The sequence below is a fragment of the Streptopelia decaocto genome, assembly GCF_964273445.1.
Source record: "Streptopelia decaocto genome assembly, chromosome: 4".
Taxonomy (NCBI): Eukaryota; Metazoa; Chordata; class Aves; order Columbiformes; family Columbidae; genus Streptopelia; species Streptopelia decaocto.
Genome location: NC_138658.1, coordinates 69,140,666 through 69,165,438, shown reverse-complemented (window position 1 = coordinate 69,165,438; position 24,773 = coordinate 69,140,666). Strand labels below are relative to the sequence as shown.

The following is a 24,773-nucleotide window of genomic DNA, read 5'->3' as shown; positions in this document are numbered from 1 at the left end:
GTGTTAAAACAGTATTAACAATAGATACTATAGCAAAATCCTGCATTTTGGTATTATTACGCAGTAATACAATAGTTTAAGTTATTCTTACTATTTTGTCTAAAGTACTGTCAAAAAAACCCACAACATTTTCTCTTACCACTGAGAAGCCAGTGAGGAAAAGATATCAGTAGTTTCAGGTTCTTGGAACAGTTTCAAAAGTTCTGGTTCAGATGACAAGTCAGCAAGGATCCTTAACTCAATATGGGAAAAATCTAGAAGACAGAGCATTAACATAAAACTGTTATCTGAAATAAAAACATATCTGCATTTTAACCAGACTATCAGAAATAAAATGCAACCCTGGACTGTTAATTTCTTCACACTCAAAAAAAACCCAGATGCCTGTAAAAAGTTTATCCTGAAGAAGTTGCATTCCAGCCACAGATCACAAGGTGTCTGGTTACTTCATTATCTTCAGGTGTCAATTAATCTTATTAGCTCTTTGCTTCTATCAGTAAGCCTTACATATCATCCACTTCCAGAGCACGCTAAGGAGTATACATCCTATAACAATATTAATTGATATGAAGGGGTTTGACAGCCTTGTAAAATATAATGTCATCCAAAGGAGAGGAGAAAGAGAGCTGACAGAACTGTGAACATTAATATGTATGAGAATAATAATCTATAATATCCTACCTGCTGCTAAAAATGTGTATCCTTTTTTTGAAACAAACAATGTTCTTGGGGAAATAGTTACTATTTCCTCTTCTTTACCTAGAGAGGAGACAGACTTTTAAGTCCCAAACCCCAGTCCAAAAATATTGTGTTGCAAACCACAGGAGGTTATAAATGACATACGAAACACACAACTAAAACCACACAAATGGCAATATAGGCAACGTAGAAGAGCACCAACTGCCAGCATCACAATTCTTTTATCAGTCATGTACAATGTCTTTATCTCTGCCACCCTTTCAGTACCGCTTACTTCTCCTCCTTTTTCGAAACCAAACCCTTTCCAAAATGTCAGCTAACAAATACCCACAATAACTAACATTATTCACAGATCACTTAAAGGAGGCATTCAGATAAGGAAGGGTCTATAGAGATCAACAAAAACATATATTTTCTTATCTTTGAACACACTGCAGTAATGTGCTAATAATCAAATTCTGAGTTACAAGTGGTAGGGGAATGCAATGTTGAGAACATACAGCTGATGTAGGCATCGAAATTCTAATGACAGAAATCCCCTAAATATCACAAAGCAATAATGTGTCTTGAGAAGGTATTAGAAAATCAGTGCATCTGGAATACCACTTGTCTTGGCGTAGAAAGGGATGGTGGTTTGAAACACAACAGAATTAATCCCATCAGCGTAAAAGTGGAAAAAATAAGTGTGTCTTGATACAGGAATGAAAAACTTAAGAAATAATTTTTTGAGAAACAGATATCATTACCAAAACTGATGGGACTGTTTGCAGAAAGGCCCATGTGCCACAGTCATGCACAGCAGCTCAGGTTTACGCGGCCACTGCTCACACATTTTTAATAACAACTTATTGAAAATACTTATAAAAATGACTCAGGTAGATAAAACAAAACTGCTGTATAAGTTTTACGTCACCTTCAACAGACTCGTGTTTTATCATCTGTATTATTCCAAATGCAGGCAGTGAATAGCTGTGAAAAGTCAAGCCTGCCCTAAGCCGAGAACCAAGTGTGACAAATGAGCAGCATTTCTCAGGTATGGCTGCAGGGGTTGTTCAAGGAGAGTTTATGCTGGCAAATCTCTCTTATATTTGAGTTTACTCTTGTGGGTTTCTCTCTTTATCACTTGGGTCACGCTTCTCTAGACTTTACTTTGATTCTTTCTGAATCATCTGGTTTAAATCTGCTTCTGTTATCAAAAACAACACATCTATTGGTGTTTAGCTGTAAGTTTGATTAAAATGACGCAGCTTTAACACCTCCTCCGGAGAAGCCTTATGAGCTGAATGCACACAAAATCACCTTTAGGATATTTAACGGAGTTAAGATGCATAATTTCATCTGGAAAAAGGAACAGTGAGATAGTCAAGAGAAACAAAAAAGAAATCTAAGAGTCTGTGACTATTTAGATCAGTGCTGAAATGGCACTTTTCACAGTAACAAACAGCAAAATGTAACGGTTTAAATGATAATGTATAACTAAGCATCAATAATCTATTCTTCAATGCTCAAGCTATTGCTTTGCTTTAAAATCTAATATAACTTGGTAAAATAATTAGATAAAATTGCCTTGTCATGTTAATCAAAACATAGTTTACCTTTTATGTACTGTTTCTTTGTAATTCTAATGGGATGTTTAGAGATACCTTGAATGTTCTAAAAATAAGAATTAAAAAATATGCTTAGTGAGTTGAAGTTTATACAAACATGTTTATGAACAGTTTATAAGCAGCACAAGAACATTAGTGATACTAATGCCAACAGCTTTTTCCCACATGATAAATAAGATTAACCACTTTGCCTTTCAAAGGAATCTTCACACTTCTGTACCTGTACTTTTGAATATTTGCTATTCCTTGAAAATTGGAAGCTTGTAAGAGCAATTTCTCACTGGCAGCATCTTTCCAAATCCTAATCACTGGCTACACCATAGAACTTTATTAGTAATGAAACAAAAATAATTTTCTTCTTATTTTAATCTGGTTTTTTTTATATATGGTGCTTTACTCTCAGGAAAAGAATTCACGTGAACCCAGCCTTAAGCTAAGGGAACAGATTCTTCTTCAGCCTCTAGAAATGTTTCCAATATCTATTCCCACTTTTTTTGAAATGCATGATAAAATAAAGAAGGAGCGCTCTATTAACTACACCACATCAGTCAAGGTTAAAGGTGAGAACTAAGCTTATCAACAAACATGCAGGATGAGGAATAACGAAGCTGTTTCTTTAAAGATCTGTGTTCATACACCCCCAGTAAAGCAAGACACATGACACACGATAGCTTCCTTGTGTTATTTTGTGTCATTATACCTCTTCATCTAGAAAGGTAACACACGACAACAGATAATGTGTATCAAGCTCAATTTTCATAATTCCATGTAATTAATTTTTAAGTGGTTCAAGAATTAGACAAGCAAACTGATATTACGTAATACTGTGAATTCAGGAGATGGGAATAGTGCCATATAATTTCCAAATCAGAACAATCATTTTCTATGTAATTCTGAGCTCAAAATTGCTATTTTAAACTTGAGAGGGATGTAATCACACTGCAAAAGCCATTGAAATTTAAAGCAGTAGTAAAAGAACAAAACCTACGAAACAGAACAGTATCATTTCCAGCCTTGGTATCAGCCTTAAAGGTCTACAATCAAAGGTATTGAGCACCCACCACAGCACCACACACAGAGAGACAGGAAACTACTACTGAACATACATAATATTTTCACAGCATGGGTAAACTAGGAACACTGCTCTCGATTCATCAATACAAAGTTTGACCCAGAAGAAACCCTTGCCATCTTTCGTAGTCTACTCTTCAGTTTCTAGAATACAGCTGTGGCGATGCTTACTGTAACGTTAGTAACCATATTTTGAAATAAGTGGATATTTAATCTGTGCACAAAACTACCATTACTATTGAGAACTATTGATTTGTATCAATAACATATTGGGGAGGATCAGTGCTTGTTTGTATGAACGATGTGCAGTTTAAATGGAACCCAGTAGATTCTTATGTACCTGGATATGAATGCGGTAGCCTAATTTTACACATTTAAAAACCAAAAATCACAACATTTTAATTCTGACTTGAACCATTTCAATGGTAGAGATCATTGTATGGACCTTTCATTGGGCTCTATACTGGTACTGACATATACTTAAGAAGAAAACATTCAGCACAGGTCTAAGAGTTGTTTATAGTTACTGTCATTGATTCTTGTTCCTTAACCCATTATGCTCAAAATCTTGAACACAGTGAAATAAATAATATTTTTATATCTATCTACAATGGTAAATATAAATCACTATATTGCCATCTGGTTTTCACTGACAGCATATACAGAAAGTCTGCTTTTAATGCAATTTTAGGAGTGTTACTAATAATTCTGAAAAACACTAATTGCAAGTGCAAAATGTACTTTCACTGGTTAATTAGTTAACAACTCATAGTTTGAATAAATCTTCAGAAAAGAGGTAACTCAAGAAACATGAAACTGGTAATGCCCATCTTTAAGTTACTGGAATAGCTTAATAGATTCCCCTCATCTAATTTTAGATGTCTTTAGGTGAGTTGTTGGCCTAAGCTGGCTGTCCAGAATCCCTCCACAGTCAGTGGACAAAGAATCTCCAGTGGGTAGTTCAATCTATCTGTATATGACACATACTTATTAACCAATTGACCTAAGATTCCCTTGGTGATAATGTTTTCTAAGATTTAGATTATGAAATTTGACAAGATAAATTTACTTTAGATATTTTAAAGGATGCAGAAATACGGAGACAATCTCAAGAGTCTTCCAAATGGATAGCTTTCCTCTGCTAGAGTTGAAAATTCGGTGACAATTTCAATGGATGAAAAACAGAAGACTGATGTGGCTTTGGTAAATGACTATTATCATCTTGGACTACATAATACAGCCCATATTTGTGCTTTTATGTATTTATTTCAAGTACCTTTCTGCAAAACCTTCACAGATCTAATCTGAAATAGGACTGTTATCCCTTATTGTTGGAAAAGGGCATTCACACCTTGTTAGAAGTTACAGAGAAACAAAATTGCTCTCTCTGAACAACTATGCTTTAATACCAAGAAGGAATATACTGGAAACAGTGTGATGGAAAAGCTGTTTGTGAACGTGAAATATTAATACTTTTCTCAATTTTTTGAGTGAGGGAAAAAAAAAATCCAACTATTCTAGTGAATGATTAACAAGAAAACCCTAGCACTGTTTAAAAAAAAAATAAATAAAAATTTTAAAAAATGCCATAATTCAGAATTCATTTCCAAAGGTTCCAATGGTTAGAAGGATAAATGAAGCCAAGGTCTCAGTTTCAATTAATTGTGTTTGAATTAATTGTGTTTCAATTCAATTATGTTTGAAAGGCTGTGATGATCAGGGGAGGTTCTTGAGCACTGGAAGAAAGAAAGTGTCTCTCCTTTCTTCCAGGAGGGCAAGAGGGAGGATGCAGAAAACCACAGGCCAATGAGCCTGTCCTCAGTTCCTGGGCAGGTGATGGAGCAAATGATTCTGGAAAATATTCGCAAACGTATTAAAGTCAAGATGATGATCTGGGGTAATCAGCATGGATTTACAAAGGGGAAATCGTGCTTAACGAACCTTCTGCAATGAAGTGGTGGTGGATGAAGAGAGAACAGCAGATGTTGTTTACCTTGACTTTAGCAAGGCTTTCAAAACAATCTCTCATGAAAGCCCCATAGACAAGCTGATGAAGTACAAGGTGGATAAGTGGACAGTGATGCGGACTGAAAACTGGCTGAACTGCCAAAGGATTTTGATGAGTGGCACAAAGACTATCTGGAGGCCAAGCACTGCTGGAGTTACCAATACTGCTCAACACCTCCATCAATGACCTGGGTAACAGGACTGAGTGCAACCTCAGCAAGACAGCAGACAATGCAAAACTGGCAGAAGTGGTTGATACATCAGACAGCTGCTTGGCGATTCAGAGGGACCTCAAGAGTCTGGACAAATGGGCCATCAGGATCTCTTAAGAGTTTACAGTCTGGAAGGCAGCTTTGCCGAAGAAGAACTGTGGACCCTGGTGAAAAACAAGTTGAACATGAATCAGCAATGAGCCTTTGTATGTAGGCAAGCTAATGGCATCCGGGGCTGCAAAAGAAAAAAATGCCATCAGCAGGTCAAGAGAGGCGATCTTCCCACTCTGCTCAGAATGCCTGGTGGGAGGGTGTGAAGAAGATGGAGCCAGGTTCTTCTCACTGCTGCCCAGTCACAGGACAAGGGGCAGTGGTCACAAAAAAAATCACAGGAAATTCTGTTCAACATAAGGAAAAAACCCACTTTTAGACTCTGAGAGTGGTCAAACATCAGAATAGGTTGCACACAGAGGTGGTGAAGCCTCCATCCTTGGAGTTATTCAAATCCTGACTAGACATGATCCCAAGAAACCTGCTCTAGTGGACTGTGCTTTGAGCAGGGTTAGATCAGACTATCTCTAGCGGTTCTGTCCAAACTCAACTATCTTGTGGTTCTATTACTCTAGTTTTATAACATTACTGTAACTGATTAGTCTAAGTATCATCCCAGTGACAGCCCATTGCCTTCTCTCTACTTCATATGATTGCTGACTGAGATAGACTTGAAGTCTTCAACAGTATGAGGCAGTGGAAAGCCACAGAAATATTCTGGCTTCATTTTTTAATTTGAAAATACATATATATGTATAAATATATATAAAACCTACACTTTTAGCATAACATTAAAATTCAAAGATTAAAGATAGAAACAAACATTTTGTAGAAATTGCAGTCAGTTGGTGCATCATGTTGTAAAATGCAAGCTCTGAGAAAAATAATTTTATTGTTTCAACTATGGAAAAAGCATGAAAAAATGAACATGCAAGCTTCATAAATAATTTTGGTAAACCTGCAACACAATTAATAAGAACTACCTGATTTTATAAATTAAAATTTCAATTTTTTATGGTTTTCATAGAATCATAGAATTATGTATGTTGGAAAAGACCTTTAAGATCACCAAGTCCAACTGTAAACCTAACACTGCCAAGTCCACCTCTAAACCATGTCTCTAAGCACCACATCTACATGTGTTTTTTTAGATACCTCCAGGGATGGTGACTCCACCACTTCCCCAGGCAGCCTGTTCCAATGCCTCACAAGCCTCTCTCTGAAGAAATTTTTCCTAATACCCAATTTATACCTCCCCTGGTGCAACTTGAGGCCATTTCCTCTTGTCCTGTCACTTGTTACTTGGGAGAAGAGACCAACACCCTCCATGCTACAACCTCCTTTCAGGCAGTTGCAGTGATAAGGTCTCCCCTCAGCCTCCTTCTCTCCAGGCTGAACAGCCCCAGTTCCCTCAGCCGCTCCTCATCACACTTGTTCTCCAGACCTCTCACCAGTTTCACTGCCCTTCTCTGAACTCTCTCCAGCATCTCGAGGTCTTTCCTGTAGTGAGGGGCCCAAAACTGAACACAGGATTCGAGGTGGGGCCTCACCAGTGCTGAGTACAGGGGCACAATCACTTCTCTAGTCCTGCTGACCACACTATTCCTGATACAAGACAGGATGCTGTTGGCCTTTTGGGCCACCTGGGCACACTGCTGGCTCATGTTCAGCCAGCTGTCAATCAACACCCCCAGATCCCTCTCTGCCAGGCAGCTTTCCAGACACTCTTCCCTGAGCCTGTAGTGCTGCCTGGGGTTGTTGTGACAAAAGTGCAGGAGCCAGCACTTGGCCTTGTTGAACCTCAGATCATGACTGGTAGAAAGCTGAAAAAATCCTACACTCTTACAGCTGTACGTTTTCTTTTTTCACCTTTTTGTTGTCAGTGAAACTGAATATACAGTTCCCGGTTTAATGAGTTTATTCTCAATCAGTTACACTTTCTGTTGAGCTTTCTATTTTTAGTATCCAAAATTCTACATCTACATTTGCAATTGATTTTTTTATTCCTTCCTAGGTTAAAACCAGTATATAATTTTGGTCCTTTCACATGATTACAGTTATACAGATATATATTGGATAAACCACCTTTGATTGAGGAAAGTTAGACTTCACCTACTCACAGAGGCTGGTGGTATGTCTTAATAATTTCTTCCCCTATGTCAAGTAGGGTTGTTGATCATATTTCCTATGTTAAATTCCCCTTTCAGTTATTTATATTGATTCGGCTAACCCATACCTCCCTCTCCTCTTCCCCTCCATGTACATTTTCAGTAGCATAAATTGCTATTTTTTTGACCAAATAACCTCAGTCAACCCTGGTAATTCCTTAGAAACAGACGTCTGTAGATGTATACAAAGTCATCTATAGCCATATATATATATATTCTTTTTTTTACAAGAAAATGGCTCATTAATCTACTAACTGCCCAGATCTGCATTTCTAAGTATCTATGGAATATGTCTGTCTGAAGACCTACACACTGCAAGGAGGGGAACAGGAAAAAATAAAACAAAACAAACACAAATACAGAAACAGTAAGTTACATGCATTCCCATGTATTTCAGTAAGTGGCTGCAGACTATTCTATTGACATTTGATTCTGATTAATTCCTGCATTGATCTAAAGACTTATTTAAAAATAAGAACAGACACAAAACTTACTACTGTGATAAGAGCATCCATTCATCAACGTATATAGTATGGATATGTCATGTGGGAAGATCAAAAGCAGCCAAGGAGTCAGACTGAACAGATCTAAGGAAACAGTTAGACCGGGTAAAGTTATGATGTTATAAATCCTTTGATGTGGCAACTAATCCACCTGCTGTTACACTGAGGCATAGTACCAAACACCAGAGTAAAATAAAGACAAAAGAGAAATTAAATATTGTCTCCCTGTGGCTCCCAATGCCAGCAAATAGCGAAAACTAGCTGCATTTCTTGAAGGCAAGAATATTTGCTGGGACTGTGATCTTGTCAGTTTGATTAGTGTAATAGCTATTGCTTCAGGAAATCAATCATTTCCTAATACTTGAGAAAAACAAAGATTTTTCTCTTCTGTTTGAAAAAAGTTCAGAGTGATAAAATTCTAGTTTATCTCACGAAATGCTGCAATCCAGCAAAAACTGAAGTCCTACAAGTCAAAAAGTTTCTGGAGTTTCTGTTAATATCTTCTTTTCCAGAAAGTTTACGAAAATAGTCCACAGCTGTTCTGTTTGAACAAGAACTCAGCTATACGCAATGAAACACAAATCTTTTAAATTCATGGCATCCATTTGATGATTAGCACTGTATTACTTTTGGAGAAGAAGTAATACTTTGTTCTGTAAGACCAGACTTCATTAAATGATAATAGATAGGTAGTTGACACCTCCTTTGAGCTTTATATTCTATATCTCTAATTACTTTTTTCTCTTTATGCTTGTTGTGGATTTTTTCCCATTTATTTGCTTCTTCAAAATTTTCTCGCTCCTTTTTCATCTTTTTCAGTTCTCTTTTCTTGCTCTCGATGGGACCACACCTATTGACAAACTGTGCTCTCATAGCTCAGTTAATCGATTTGAAAAAGAAATGTAAGTAAGGTTCAGTGAGCTACTTCCTTAACCATCAACACTCTGTTTGCTCCTTTGTTAAAGGCCAAAGCTGCTGGAGAAACAGCAAAGGAAACTGCGCACTGCCCAGAGAAGCATTCTTGCAATGCACAACAACAGGACTTCAGGCCCCGAGGGCACTCACAACATCAAATTCACTCAATTTGCCTGTCACCTCCAAAGCTGGTGGCAGCTCACACATGAGAAATCACACAGCAGAAATTTTTAAAAACAAAACAAACAAACAAAACAAAACACCTTCATGATTTCTCTGTTGGAAAATTGTCATATTTAATTATTGTCCATAGTAGCATTTATTTATTGCTGTAAAGGAACAAACAGTTCTTTTCCGTGACTTCTGTATTAGACACAATTTCAAGACAGTCTGAAGATCTGATTTTTAAAATACAGCTTGTAGCTCAATAAACAGAGAAAAAATGAAAATGAACGAGGTCACCGTAGCAATCCAAGCCTGGTGTGTGTGTACATGCACTCCTAAGCAAATCTTGACTTGTCTGCAATTGCCACCTAGTGGCTAGTTACAAAGGAAAGACCTCTATTTTCCTTGTCAAAAAAACACAGAATCATACAGACTTCTGGTAAAGGATTTCTTAATTGTTGGTACCAGTTACTGCTTTTCAGCAGCAAACAATCATTGAAAGGTAATGCACTCCCCTCTTGCCTTACCCAGCAGCACAGAATTATCCAGGTTTTAGATGTCAGTCAGGTGGGAGATGCAGAAGTAATTCATCAAATTCCTACAAGCTTAAGCAGCTTTCAAAGTGAAAACAAGGGAAGAAGAAAAGGGCAACCAAAAATACTGACTTCTTAGTTTAGAGAGATGGCCATAGCATATTTGATTTCCTATGACTAATCTCCTTTCTGCCATATTCTTCGAAATTTAGATCTGGCAATGACCTCAGGTAACACTGTTGTAGTAGCACATGAGAAAGGACTTGATGAGTGATTTTTAGAAAAATAAAATATCTTTTGTTATTTTAAGTTATGGATTTGACATGTTCTGTGACACATTGTTTTGTCAAATCCTGGGTTCAGCCCGGATGCCTGGGTATATACTGACAGAAAACTGACCTTTGCACTGCAAGAAAAGTTTGTATTATAACACAGCTCTATGCATCTTTGAAAGAGACAAAGACCACTTTTATTTCCCATATATAAAATAAGTTTAATTACTTATTTCATTTTCCTGAAAGAAAATTATACTCTGAACATAAGCTCTGTTAAACTAACGTTCATTAATATGGGAGGATATTACACTCTGGGATGAACTCCAAGATGTGATTTGGTTTTGATGAAGAAACAGGACTAAGACATAGAGATAACAACCCCTTGAGTGGCATTTTGAGCTAGTAAATTTTGTACTAGTTGTATATTAGCTGTATATTATAGCTTTAAAGTAAATAGTGTCAAGTGAACATCGCCCAAAAGCACAAATACTAGACCTTTAAAGACATGAAAAATGACAAGATTTACAGACTGAGGAAATGTACTTTCTAAAGAAAAGATGTAACAGTTGTTTCACAAAACGGTAAAATTTAGCATCTCATACAAGATTGTTCCACACATCGAGGAATTTACTGAGCATATGTTAGCAGGGAATTCCTCTTAAAAGGCTACAAAAGACTGTGAACAGGAGGCTGACTGAAGGAGTTAAAGGAAACCCAAATAACCAATGTCTCTTTCTTTGCTCACACTGAGGAAAGGGCAGTTCTTCATTTGATGGAAGTGGTCCTTAACTAGAAGTTCCTAAGAGCCACAGCCAGCAGATGATCATGTTTGCACAGGAGAATGAAAGACAACAAGGCCATGTGGGAGTCACAAGATGACCTCTGTCCTGTCCTATCTTCAGTGACTCTTACACAAACCAGTATTTTTTTTCTTTATCATTCTTCCAAATCTGAGTGCACCCATCTTCAAAACTGGGGGTGAAATTTCCTGATGTTTTCTGAAAGGATGATGAGGAAATAAAGAATTGGCAAATTTTCTACTCATTGTCACAGAAAAACAATAACTGTCAGCAGAGAATGCTGAATGTGATAGGGATAAATAGAGACAGAGATAATTTTCCTGAACTACTTTGGGATGCCCATGACAAAGCTTTTGAAAATCAGTACTGTCTGAAAAGTGCACCACCCAAGAAGTCTCTTTTGCTGAAGTCTCTTTTGCCGAAGTCTCTTTTGCTGCACCTAACTTCTGATCTTCCCCTATGAACCATTCTATTCTTATCATTCTTCATTTCTGTCTCCTCCCCCTTTTGTCTTGTCAGAACTCCCAGATTTTTTGAAGCAATTTTTGCTGACGGAGATACAGAAGAGGAGAAGCACAAGGTACAGTAGGAGAACACTGTATAGCAAAATAAACTATTTAAATACTTCTGTTACATTAAAACATAATGAAACCTATGCTGAGATCAGAATTAGACTTTTATTTGTCCTTGCAAAAAGGACATTAGAGGAATACACTAATAGCTCTCACTTTTGAGAGTTTGTAAAACAAGATACAACTTGTATGCCTGAGATTTTTTAAATTCTTTTAAATTGTTCTCTCGGAACATAAGTCTTTAAGCTTTCAGTGTTTTTCCTAAAAATTGTGTATCTAAAAATCCCACTAATGGAATACTTCATATGAATAATAAGAATATCTTCAAGCAGAATTTCTAAAATCTTAACTCATAAGAGTTACAAACAGACAACTTCATAACAAACAGGCACACAAATAATTAAACTAATAAGTGGAATCCATAGGACACGGGCATTATTTATCTCCTCAGAAAGGAGGCACAACAGCTGTGACCACATTGGGACTTCAGGGGATGCTGGTGTATGCCAGTGTCAGGTATATGAAAAGTGCTCAGCCAGGAGTTGAAATTTGTACAGATAAACACTGGAAGATACTGGCTGTGATAGGTTACAAGTGAATACCACTAGTTTCTTGTAACCAAAATACCATGCTAACATTGCACTTAAACTGTTGGAAAAATCACATGGAATCAGTAAAATTCCAAGAGACACACAGTGTATAGATTAACTTCTGTAACACTATATTCTAAGTAATAGATATTACTTTAATTACTTCACTTTAAAACACCTTTTAATTCATAGGTAGTGAAAGCTACAGAGCTAAAACATCACTTGGGTTGATCAAAGATGATGCTAATTTTGCTTCTTCCTAGCTATGTGTTCCAGACACATTCATATTGGAGAACAATAACCTGGCAGTAGCACTGGCTGTATTCCAGCGTGAATTTCTAAAACGTGACCAGGACACAGCTTTGGCTTCTACCAGCAGCATTCCCAAAACATCACTAGTAAAGGCCATTCAAAGGATAAAATGAATCAGCATATAACGAACTGCTTTAATAAAGCCCACTCAACAGCAGCAGGCATTCAAGTGCTGACAATTTAATTTATACATCGTGTATTGAAATGTAGTATCTTCAAATGTTAGTGAAACAAGTGGAAGTATGCAGTGCTATCATCTCTTTAGCATAGGAAAATTTTACAGCAACTATTTTTCTCCCAGTTCTACAAGCCCAAGCTTCTCTGAGGAGCTTTTAGCCAGAAACTAAGGGAGAGTGAAAGAGGAACTCAACCTCCACAGTCAATATTTCATAATTTACTAAAAATAGTTGATATTGTTCTGAGTTGTAGAGAATCTTTAATTTTTGAGCTGTTAATTTTAATTGCTCTCTGTATTTCTGGGCTTATGTTTAGTTTGTAGAAGAAATAATGACAGACTCCCTATCTTATCCTACAGAAATAAAATGCAAGCATTTGGTATGTTGATTCCTGCACAGAAGCACATTATCTTTCTTTATATATATACGAAGATATTCCAAAATAGCAGAGAAGGTATATACATGATTGAACTGCTCTTGTTACTACAGAATATATACATGTATATATCATAGAAAAGGATACTATGTGTACTCAAGATGTTAAGAGAACAAAGCTCTATGATGCAGAAACCTTATTCCTGCATTTGGATATTAAATCAACACAATGATGTTCTGGAGCATCAGACATCAGTGTTATGATATGACTAACAGTCACTTTTCACACTCTAGTTGTCACACCAATAACTAAGAATATCCTATTGTAATGTAAATGTAGTGTAAATTTTCATCATGAATGCAGTTGAACTAAAGTCTTGTCAAAGTGCTCATTCACTCATTTTTCAATAAAATTTCCCTATCACAAAACAAAAGCTGTGATGAATGAGGAAGAAAGAGAAGAAATTGAGAGTTTCTGTCTCCAACACTGTAAACGTGCTTCCTTTAAATGCCAAAGCCTTCACTAAAATATACTTCTAAAAACACAAAGCAAGAACCGAGATTGTAAAAACATCAAATACTAAATACTCTAAATACTAATAATATGAGGTACTGTTTTAGAGCTATTCATGCAGTCATAATCAGCATATGACTCAAGAGTACTGGAATAAATATACTGAAAAGAAACATCGCACAGAAATATGTTCTGAGTGCAAGAGATACTCAGACATCACAGACCAACCATAAGAAATAGTGTTGCACACTCCGACTTTCTCTAATAGCGTATCAACTTATAGGAGTGATAGTTGTTTGCACTGACTAGAAAATATGACACTAAATTGCTTTGATGCAAAGGTCCAAGACAACACAAACATTCTCATCCCTGTTAAGACAACCTACAATTATTTTAGTGAAGGCCACATCAGAGCACACTTACCTAAAAATGATTTTGTTAGCCTAGGTGACATTTTAGAAGACTTTTGACAAGATGTTTTATATGAACCTGTAAGACATCTGACTTGTCTCTATCTCTCTATCTCCAGTGTTTTCCAACAAACACACTTCTTTAAAAAAAATTGGAAACACACTCAAGTAAGGTTCAATGCAAATGCTAAGGCCCATACTGTCTGGCTTTTTTAAGTCAACGTTCATTTCAGTAGGACAGCGTATGAAAACAAGTTTACAAAAATTATATTCCTACTAATGGAGCTTCAAAAGCAGCCAAAGCATTGGTATATTTCTAAAAACAGAACAAATAGAAAACCACTAAGATGTGATCACAGCCCTGCTCCCAGACTTGGTGTCTGGCATCTAACATTGCATCAGCTCTGCCAACACCTTCTAAAAGCTGTGAAGGAAAAGAATGGGGGGAAAACAGGACACTTCAAATTTGTACTGCAGCTCACTATTATTGAAACATCTTGTAGAGTACCCTCTTTGTGCTGGAATCCAAATCATGACTACATATTTTCAGAAAGAGTACTGGTAGCATCACAAATCAGCCTGTAGCCTTAATGAGGCCTGGGACAAAATGCTTGAAATTTGAGAGCTGTCACAATAGTTTTGACAGCACGATTCTGACAGCCCACCTTGCCTGGTGTGCACGTGTGGGTATCCAAGGATGTAAAACCTATGAGGATGGTGTTGTGAGAGGGAGACAGGCAGCATCCCATCCACACTGTTCACAAACGATCCCCAAACTATTTGAAAACTACATTCGAGTTTTATCTTAGAAAGAATTAGTTCCTTCGGACAGCCCAGAAGGGATGTAATACAGATAATCAGAAAAACTGGTTTGCTGAGTTAACTGACAGAACAGACTCATTTTTGATGGTAATTGCTCTAGAACAGTTTCTACTTCAAGAGACCAGCTCTTCCATTATAATGAAAACCAGACGGGTATAATAATTTGTTATTCATATTCCAAACACTATTAGTAACACACACGCAATTCTCTATCATACATTCACTATCATAAAATATTACTTATATCTGTTGGATAGACTGAGGTATATTCAATATATCAGGTTTTTTATGGTGCTTCTTTGAGTGCTTTAACATTCAACATACCCTCATTAGTTTTGCTTTCAAATTACATTCCTGCTTTCCAAATTAAAGGCTAACATGCTCCTTTGATTGACAGATTAAATTATCTTATGTCTTTGCCTTTTTGGAGAAGCTGCTAAAATAATTTTTCCTGGGAGAAACAGGATTTTTTTTTTCACTTAGTCTGAGAAGGGAAAAAAATTATTTATTTTCAACATTACTTTTTGTTACTAAAAGGAAAGAAATGCCCCCTGAAGCCAAACACTTCATGCTTTTTAGCTTAATGATACAAATATCTTCTGAGGTATAGAAGTGTAAATTCATTAATAGCATTTCAGTTCTCTCTGCTGAAGGAGCCTGGGGGAAAGAAAAATTAATATAGAATATCTGAATAAGATAGAGTAATAGAATAAATAGAATAAGCACTGAAGTTTACATCTTAAACCAAATTATAACTCAAGATATTAAGATTCATATAATTGGATGTTAGGATTTCTCTCTGTTCATTCTAAAAGAGGCTTGATCTTAATTGGCTTTATGCTTTTCTACTTCTGTCATGACTTATTTTTGCTTTAAAAGGTGAGAGGCTGGAAAGGTAGGTTTGGAGAACACAAACAAGTCTTTATGAATGCAGTAAATATATCTGACTTTTATAATATATGAGCAATATAATAAAGGAGTATCCTAATGTAGACAAGACTAATATATCTATACAAAAAATTAAAAATAACATCTTCAAATAATAAACCTAATTAATTTCCCCTAAGAGTCAAAAGCAATCCATCATCAAGTAGAAAACTAGCCTACGTATATATCACAAACTAATTTTACTGAAGAATTCTAGTGTTTAGATTTACTTTTATGTTTCAGATACACAGGTTCTCATGGAGTAGCAAACAGTTACGATGCTATAGCAGGAGACTACAGTTTCAAATGTGTCCCTGTTTAATGATGTACTACATTATTATCTAACACTTTGTTATTTGTGAAAAAGGCATTAATCATGCGGCACACATGTTACAAAAGAAGCAGCCGAACGAGACGAAATCAAGTGCACAGTTAAACTAAAATAGATGCATACATCGAGAGGCACTGAAGTAAAGTTCTACCAAGAAACCCCTTCTAAGTTGCTGCAACGCAGCATGTGAATCAACTTATCTATTGAGAGAAACCCACATAAAGCAAAAAATATACACCACCCATACATCAGAGGTGGATTTGTCTAAAAGACAAATCACAGAAGGGTTTGTCTGAAAAAGAAATCCCTTTCTGTGCTCACTGTCTGATCATTCCCCTTAAACCTATAAGTAAATCCTTCCTGGACTCCATTTAATGCTTGAAAGAAAAGAGGACAGATAGATCCACTACCTTTACAAAAGAAATGAAAGTTAAAGAAACCCTTGTTTGGAACCTGATCTCCCACAACCACTGCAGCAAATGGGATTCTCACTTTATCTGATTTACACTTCTCTTTTGCATTCATCAGTCCTTAAAGCATTTTAAAACACAGTTAAAAATAAAGTACTTCAGCAAATATTCAGCTAGAATTTGACATAACATCATAATAATTGCAAAAATATCTACAATATTTATGATTCCTGGCAAGAATTTTCCCAATCCTTTAACACTTAGTAAAGTGACTGGGCACTGCAGTATATCTCCTATATCAATAAATGATTCAGAAACAGATGGTATAAGTTTCATAAATATTTCACACAGAATAAGCCATGCCAATGTTTTTCCTTATAAGGAAAAGCCAGCCTTAAGCAACCCCGGGTTCTAAATTTAGCAGCATTATTTTGGAGAAAAACAACCTTTAAGAAAAGTAGATTTCATGCCATTTTTAGCATGATGGGCCAAAGGTCACCTTGTGTTGTATGGGGTTGTTCAAGACAGCTGCCTGTTCAGCTCTGACTCGTAAATGCCTGCACATCACACCAGAATATTTAGCAAACTGTGACCTTCATGATCACCTTTTCCATTCTTCCCCATCGCTTTCCCCCATCTGAGTGCATGAGAAGTGGAAGCAGCAGTAACACTGCTGCATTCTGCTGTTAATTCAGAATCCTAGACACTGCTTTTTACTCAGCAAAAAGCACAAGCACTTCCTATAAATTGTTTGATGATGAATTGTAGGAACAACCCCAGGTTTCAGTATAAGTTGGGGAATGACCTATTAGAGAGCAGTGTAGGGGAAGGGGAGCTGGGGGTCCTGGTGGACAACAGGATGACCATGAGCCAGCACTGGGCCCTTGTGGCCAGGAAGGCCAATGGCATCCTGGGGTGGATTAGAAGGGGGGTGGTTAGTAGGTCCAGAGAGGTTCTCCTGCCCCTCTATTCTGCCCTTGTGAGACCACATCTGGAATATTGTGTCCAGTTCTGGGCCCCTCAGTTCAAGAAGGACAGGGAACTGCTGGAGAAAGTTCAGCACAGGGCAACAAAGATGCTGAAGGGAGTGGAGCATCTCCTGTGTGAGGAAAGGCTGAGGGAGCTGGGGCTCTTTAGCTTGGAGGAGACTGAGCGGTGAGCTCATTAATGTTTACAGATATATAAAGGGTGAGTGTCGGGAGGATGGAGCCAGCTCTTCCTGGTGACAACCAATGATAGGACAAGGGGTAATGGGATCAAGCTGGAAGACAAGAGGTTCCACTTAAATTTGAGAAGAAACTTCTTCTCAGTGAGGGTGACAGAGCCTGGAACAGGCTGCCCAGGGGGGTTGTGGAGTCTCCTTCTCCGGAGACATTCAAACCCACCTGGACACCTTCCTGTGTAACCTCATCTGGGTGTTCCTGCTCCGGCAGGGGGATTGGACTGGATGATCTTTTGAGGTCCCTTCCAATCCCTAACATTCTGTGATTCTGTGAAGTACATACCATGAGGGTAGGAACATATAAAGGAAACCTGAACTGTGAAGACAGGTAAAAGAAGAGCTAAGGAAGTCACTGGTATTATCAGGATGAGAACCTCCCAGAACAGGTTTCTGCCAGAACTCCAAAATTCACCATCTAGTCATGGTGACCCACATGAGCCCACCTGTGCAAGGTGGTCACAACACAACCATTAGGTCTGACATCTCTGTTCCTACATAGAGCTCTGAAAGACCATGATCTTTCTCCTAAGACTGCAGAAAGCTTCCAATCCCATTTGTACGCATGAAGTTCCAGACTAGTACCTGCACAGACAGGTAAGCAGCACTCAAGCCTGCATGGATCGGAACTGACAGTACTTTTGGGCACAAGCTAAAGGACAGCGGCCTTATGGATTCCCTCTAGCCTTCAGGAGCCATGTCCCACTTCTGCATCTATTCCCACTCTCCCACAGGGCCAGAGGCGAGGTTTTGCTAAGAAATGCCATGATTAAACCAAACTGAACATCTCCACAGGCAGGCAGTCACTGCTGTTTCCTGTGCCTTGACTTGAGCCCCTGAAGCAGCCGGCAAGCCTGACCCTCCCACACTGGGTCCTGCAGGTCCCACATGCTCATCCATGCAGCTGCAGGCTGCAACAGGAGTGGAACTCAAAAGTCCTCACCAGTCCCTACAGTCAAAGGTCAGTACACTTCATCCTAAAGTCCAAGTAAAATGGTACAATAAAGCATATTCAAATGTGCCCTTTAAAAGGCCGCTTTGGTTGAAAAAAAAAAAAAAGCCTCTAGCAGTCCAAAAAGTCAAATAAAACACATTCCAGCCATGAGCGGGTACATGGAAATGATTATAGCCAAAGACAAGAGGGGAAGCACAAAGAGCTGAAGTGTCACAGCCACAGAAGCATCTGGCGAGGCTTCCAGAACAACAGCCTAAACCAGCTCAGCCCTTTGCTGCTCTGAGGCCTGAAGCCAAATTCCAGAAGAAAAGCATTTCCTTTTTTTCCATAATCCCCAGGGTACCTTCCAGGGCTCACCAGTCCTTGAGAAGGAGTGGTTCATGGACACCAGGAATTCATTACCAAGAAGTACTCAGTGGAAGTCTAGAGTGTACATGCATAGCTCTCAATTCTAACCCTCTGCTCCAGGTAAAAATATTAAATTCTGCTCCACAGATAACAGAAAATATTTGTAAGAGTAAATGTTCTAGAGTAAAACTCCCATTTAATAAGCTTCTTAGGTCCACCATTTCCATACAATATAATTGCTAGACTCCAACGAAAACAAACATTTCATGTGTTAAAATTACATATTTTATATAGGTAATATCGATCTTTAATAAGTAATATTACTCCACCCTCAGACACATGATGTGAACTGTGGGGTTGTCTTATGTAGGGACAGGAGTTGGACTCGATGATCCTTGTGGGTCTCTTCCAACTCAGAATCATAGAATGTCCTAATTCTAATTAAAATGTAAATCTTGTAATAGGCTCACTTACTGGATGTTTGGCTGAAAGTCTGCCAGTCGCAGTTCCTGTCTGATTCCATGTAGAAGAAATAAAACCCTGTAGTCAAGTAAAGCACAGAATTAAAAAAAAAAAAGGATTAATGCATACATCTAAATTTTATTTAATGTAAGTATCAGTAATAGAAACTCACTGCAACCAAAAAGAAATACTTTATAATTTTCCATACATAGAAGTTCTCAAACTGTAAACACTGCAATCATTTCACATCCTTTTATGATTTATTTGAACTACCATATTTTACAGGTTGCTTTTTATATTTCTACCTTTCTCATGCATGTTCGCAGTCCATCCACGTAAGTTGATTTCATCTTATGAACCTAAATTCCATAAAAATTTAGGTAAATGCTCATTTATAAAAATAACAGATTTTTCAGATTACGTATCTTAATTTCCAAATGCATATTAACTTGTTTTGCAGCCTTTTTTTAAAAGACAGTTTTATCTTAGTAAATAATGGATGTATACTCACTAATAGCTTAATCTAGTAGTGTAAGTAAGGTGAGTGCTAAAGCCATGTGTTATATGCTGAGGCCAGGTGTTTGCAGATACTAGTAAATTAACTACTGGAATTTATTGGTTTACATCTTATATCCCCAGGTCAATAAACTACACAAAAAAGCCACATACATACACAAAAAAACAAAAACAAACAAACAAACAAAGAAAAACACACGACCACTTCATTATTTCTTTTAAACCTTGAAAATTTATCCACTGAAAACCCAAACGTGTGAACGCAAACTAACTAGGTCGTTTGGTATTTTCAGGAGGCCTGTCACCTTAGAAAAACCATCACTAGTTATAGCCTTTATTTTCTGCAGAGTATTTCCTCCAAACTCAAAAAATAAATGTTTTGCCCTCAGACTTTGTTTTATAGCACCAAAGAAATTTAACAGTGAAGTTTTCTAATTGTTTTTGCAAGAGGGTTTTTTGCTAGCTACAATCTAACATAGTGCAAAACAGAAGTATAAACATGACATTTGAAAACACTTAATACCTACAACTTCAAAATTTAAATGAAAATTTGAATGAATTTACATTAGAGCCAACTTTTTAAAATGTATTTAGCTGTGGATATGTTATCTTTTTTGCTAATTTTGCTTCAGTGCAACTACATTATGTGAAAAATATCAGCTCACCTGACGGTATTCTAAAATTATCTTAGGCAAAGGATGAAGATCTTGCAATTTATTTAGCTGCAAAATAAATAATACAATATAACAGAAAAGTAAGCCAGAAATTCACATTATTTAACAATCTTAATAAGTTTTGAAGGAAGAACTTTTCCTTGCCAAGCTGAATGGACAAAATACTGGGTAAAGAATAATGTGCTTCAAGCAATCTCACCCTAGGCCCAAGAAAACCTCCATTCTTTCCTGCCTTCAGCAGGAGGGCTGGAAATTACCTCTCTCCATTTCATTTCCCTTCCTGCCCCAGACAAGGACAAAAAAAAATATGCAGACACAAAAACCTTTCCACAACAGCTTTAAAAACACTGGGGCATGGGAGAGGGGAAGAGAGGGGAGGGAGTTATTTATGGTCCTTTGTTTATTCTTTGTGCTAGACAGCACCAAGGCAAGAAAGAACAGGATAGAAGTATTCAAAATAATACTTATATACACACATGCATATTTATACACACATATGGAATCCAACAGAATAATTTCTCCAGTACGTCCCCTAATACAAGTTCCAGGAGACCTTTAACAAAAACTGAAATTGTCAAATCCAACAGCAATAAAACAAAGCACATTTCTGATTATTTGCTTGTAAACTGCCATAAAACTTAAAGAAAAAGAATGAAAATAATAAAATATTATAAGTTCAACAAAAATATCTGGAATTACATCAGTTCACAGTGAAAAAACAGATGCAACTGTACCAAAATGGAGATTTAAAGGCATAGGTTTTTCTCTTGCTATCAGGGAGAGACAAAATATTAAGATTAATTATCTAGTATTTTTCTATTGGAAAGTTTCAGGCTACCTTTTCCTAAATGACCAAGTCTCAGCGGTTGTTAGAAAGAGAGTACTGCACCGGATAAAAGCATTGCTTTGATTACAGCAACAAATCTTATGTTCCCACAAAAAGATGACATGCATTCTATTTCACTGACCCCTCCCATCTCCCAAGGCTCTCTGTCACTCCCCAAGATTACACGTTTGATCTATGAAACCTCCTTCTCCTTGAGCAGCGTGCAGGTTTTATGGTTATACTGTTGCTATCACCTCAGCAGGACCAGGGCAGTGATCGTCCCCCTGCACACAGTGCTGGTGAGGCCCCACCTCAAATCCTGTGTTCAGTTTTGGGCCCCTTGGGACAAGAAAGACATTGAGGTGCTGGAGTGAGTTCAGAGAAGGGCAACAAAGCTGGTGAGGGGTCTGGAGAACAAGTGTGATGAGAAGCGGCTGAGGGAACTGGCGCCGTTCTGGCTGGAGAAAAGGAGGCTGAGGGGAGACCGTATCACCATCTGCAACTACCTGAAAGGAGGTTGTAGTATGGAGGGTGTTGGTCTCTTCTCCCAAGTAGCAAGTGATAGGACAAGAGGAAATGGCCTCAAGTTGCACCAGGGGAGGTATAAATTGGGTATTAGGAAAAATTTCTTCAGAGAGAGGCTTGTGAAGCATTGGAACAGGCTGCCCAGGGAAGTGGTGGAGTCACCATCCCTGACAGCATTTAAAATATATGTAGATGTGGTGTTTGGGAACATGGTCTAACGGTGTACTTGGCAGTGTTAAGTATATGGTTGGACTCTATGATCTTAAAGGTCTTCCCCAACCGAAATGATTCTATAATTCTATGAAAAGGAAGGGGCATCCACATTTGCCTCAAGTTACCAAGAAGTCTGCAGTTCAGTCTTGACTTCATCATTTTTAGATAAATGTTTTTGGCAGGTTTCTGCATTTGTGTGGGATCACACACGAACGTCTGCATTGCTGAAAATTGTCTGCTCCAACACTAACAGCAGAAAGAAGAGGAGAAGCTTCATATGCACAATATTTATTACGCTGAATCTGAAGATACACTTGAATTCTTGTACAAGTGTACCAAAGTATCTAAACTGCTTGGTCATTATTGCTTTAAGGGAACAAGATCCTCCAGATCTGACTCAAAAATGTAACTGCTCTTACTGAAGACAAGCACCTCCACAGACACAAACACACAAAAGTAAATCCAACACAAACACACAAAGAAAACACTGGAGCACACAAAAAATGTCACAACTCCTAATTCGCACGTAGCAAGTAATTTCTTACAGACTGCTTTATCTAGCATGAATGAATAAGGGTCCATAAAAAGATGACAATATGGTGTTAGCCCAAATCTCCTGATGGCAAAGAGAAAGTCTGGGTTTCTATTTCCTTCACCAGCACATTTTACATTAATGTTCTTTTCTTTTACCAGGGGTCTCTTTCACCTAACCCATCAGCCATGCTGAGCTACCAAAATCTGACCAGGAAGAAATTCTCCCTCCTGTGAGAAGGATGGTCATACATGCCAGGGTTTTTAACCCTAATTTTTAACTGAAGTTTAGCCTCAGTAGCTAGTTTGTTTTTCCCATCACGGAGTGCAACTTCCATTCCTGGCATAAGTAAATGAAGCATGATTAGTACAATAGAAAAATAAATCAAGATTGTTAGGAAAACTCTAGACAAATTACAATTTCACTGGAATGTAACTTAGACATTTTGCTAAATCTTGCAGAAGGTTTTAAACCCGCTCTCCATCTCACCACAACTTCCGAGGTGGACACGAGTTGTTGTATTTCAGTTCTGTGAACTTTCTCACACAGCATGTGCAGTTTTAACTTTTCAAATAGTACCTACAGTAAGAAAAAGCCCATAAGACAAATGTTTCAGTGTTTCAAGTGCTAAAAGAGAAAGAAAAATTATTTGGTGCCTGCACTTAAGTCTAAAAACAGATTTCAAGGAAAACAGAGCATGCTACGGCGAAGAGAACTAACACAGAATTGAAAAGATGAAATCTTTAGTTTTGAGCTATTGACAAAGTAGTGTTTTTGCTAAAATAAAGTGCATAACTTATGTAAATCCATTCAAATAGAGATTATCCAACATTGCCAGATTTATGGAAAACTAGTATGTCCTCCATTAAGATCAGAAAATAAGATAATTATTATGAAAGAAAAAGAATTCTGAAGTTTTAAGAACTATTTTATATGTTTTCTAATTCTTCTGTATCAATAACAATTTACAGAACTGACAACTTACACAATATCAGTAGTATAAGTATTACCTCTCTCAGTTGATGACTGCTGGTCAAAAGGAATCGTTCTCCAGCAACTTGATGAGCTTCCTGCTCAAGCTCTTTGAGTCGCAACTATAAATTAGTACATTGGAATTATTCTGTTTACATTGTTATTTTCTTTAATATTCTGCTACTTCCTAGGTTAACAAGTATATTTGACTAAAGTATTAGGTACTTGATAATGTGGCTACCACTGGCTACCAACATTCGTTTTAATAGATTGCTTATATACTCATTAATCTACATTTCTTCATTATCTGGGAAGGGGATTTACTGTAGTAAAAAGTACCAAAATTTCTGGGAAAATAATTTAGGTTACTGAATACTATAGAGACCTGCAAAAAACAGACCTACGTAAACTTTTCTGATACAGTCATAATCTCAAGAGCACTATGATTACCTAGTCAAACTTTATGCTACAAAATAGGGTTCTCCTGTAGCTATTTTTATCAAACTTTAAAATGTATGTGTTCTGAGAGTTCAAAGAGTGTTTTATTTACAGAGAGAGACAGAGACATCTCTTGCTTCTCAGGAAGATGGTAACTGATAACTGTAGGTTCAAAAAAAGTCATTACAATCTTTATGACACACAACCCAAAAGGACCTGTGCATTTTGCAAAGTAATTTTAGTTTTGGGACAAGGCTAAAGAAGCAAAGGTCTCTTTTTAAATGTCTCTACATAAACACAGAAGTATCCTAAAATGTAAATAGCGTTAATTATATTCATAATAACAAAAATACTAGAAACCCCAAACTGTCATGTAAAACTTGATAAAACAAAGATTCCTCCTCTTTTTTAATCTGTTGTACTCAGTAAAAGGAGAAAGATGATACTATGTAATTTCCAAAAGAAAGATAAAGCCAAAATTTACCCCTAGAATCTCTGATGTTTTTTTCAGTTCTTGTTTGTTCACATGTATTTTGTGTGTTTCCATCACTGTAAATAAAATTATATACTGAGAACACTTAAAACTGACAATTTTAATCTTACATGTTTCTTAGGCTGTAAAATGGAAACTCAAACTGTTATGAGGCT

At 37.2% G+C, this 24,773-nt stretch overlaps 1 protein-coding gene across 1 annotated transcript in view; it reads right to left on the bottom strand.

The window, feature by feature from the left end:
- The window catches only part of POLN (DNA polymerase nu), a 104,946-nt gene that overhangs the window by 57,029 nt on the left and 23,144 nt on the right, over positions 1-24,773 (bottom strand). Inside the window, exons 9-17 of the mRNA XM_082052182.1 lie at positions 24,610-24,674; positions 23,726-23,809; positions 23,205-23,294; positions 20,611-20,667; positions 19,735-19,788; positions 19,442-19,507; positions 2,295-2,352; positions 682-759; positions 140-254 (exon numbers count right to left, since the gene is read on the bottom strand). Coding sequence (XP_081908308.1) covers positions 140-254; positions 682-759; positions 2,295-2,352; positions 19,442-19,507; positions 19,735-19,788; positions 20,611-20,667; positions 23,205-23,294; positions 23,726-23,809; positions 24,610-24,674 — 667 coding nt within the window. The remainder of the gene's footprint in view (positions 1-139; positions 255-681; positions 760-2,294; positions 2,353-19,441; positions 19,508-19,734; positions 19,789-20,610; positions 20,668-23,204; positions 23,295-23,725; positions 23,810-24,609; positions 24,675-24,773) is intronic.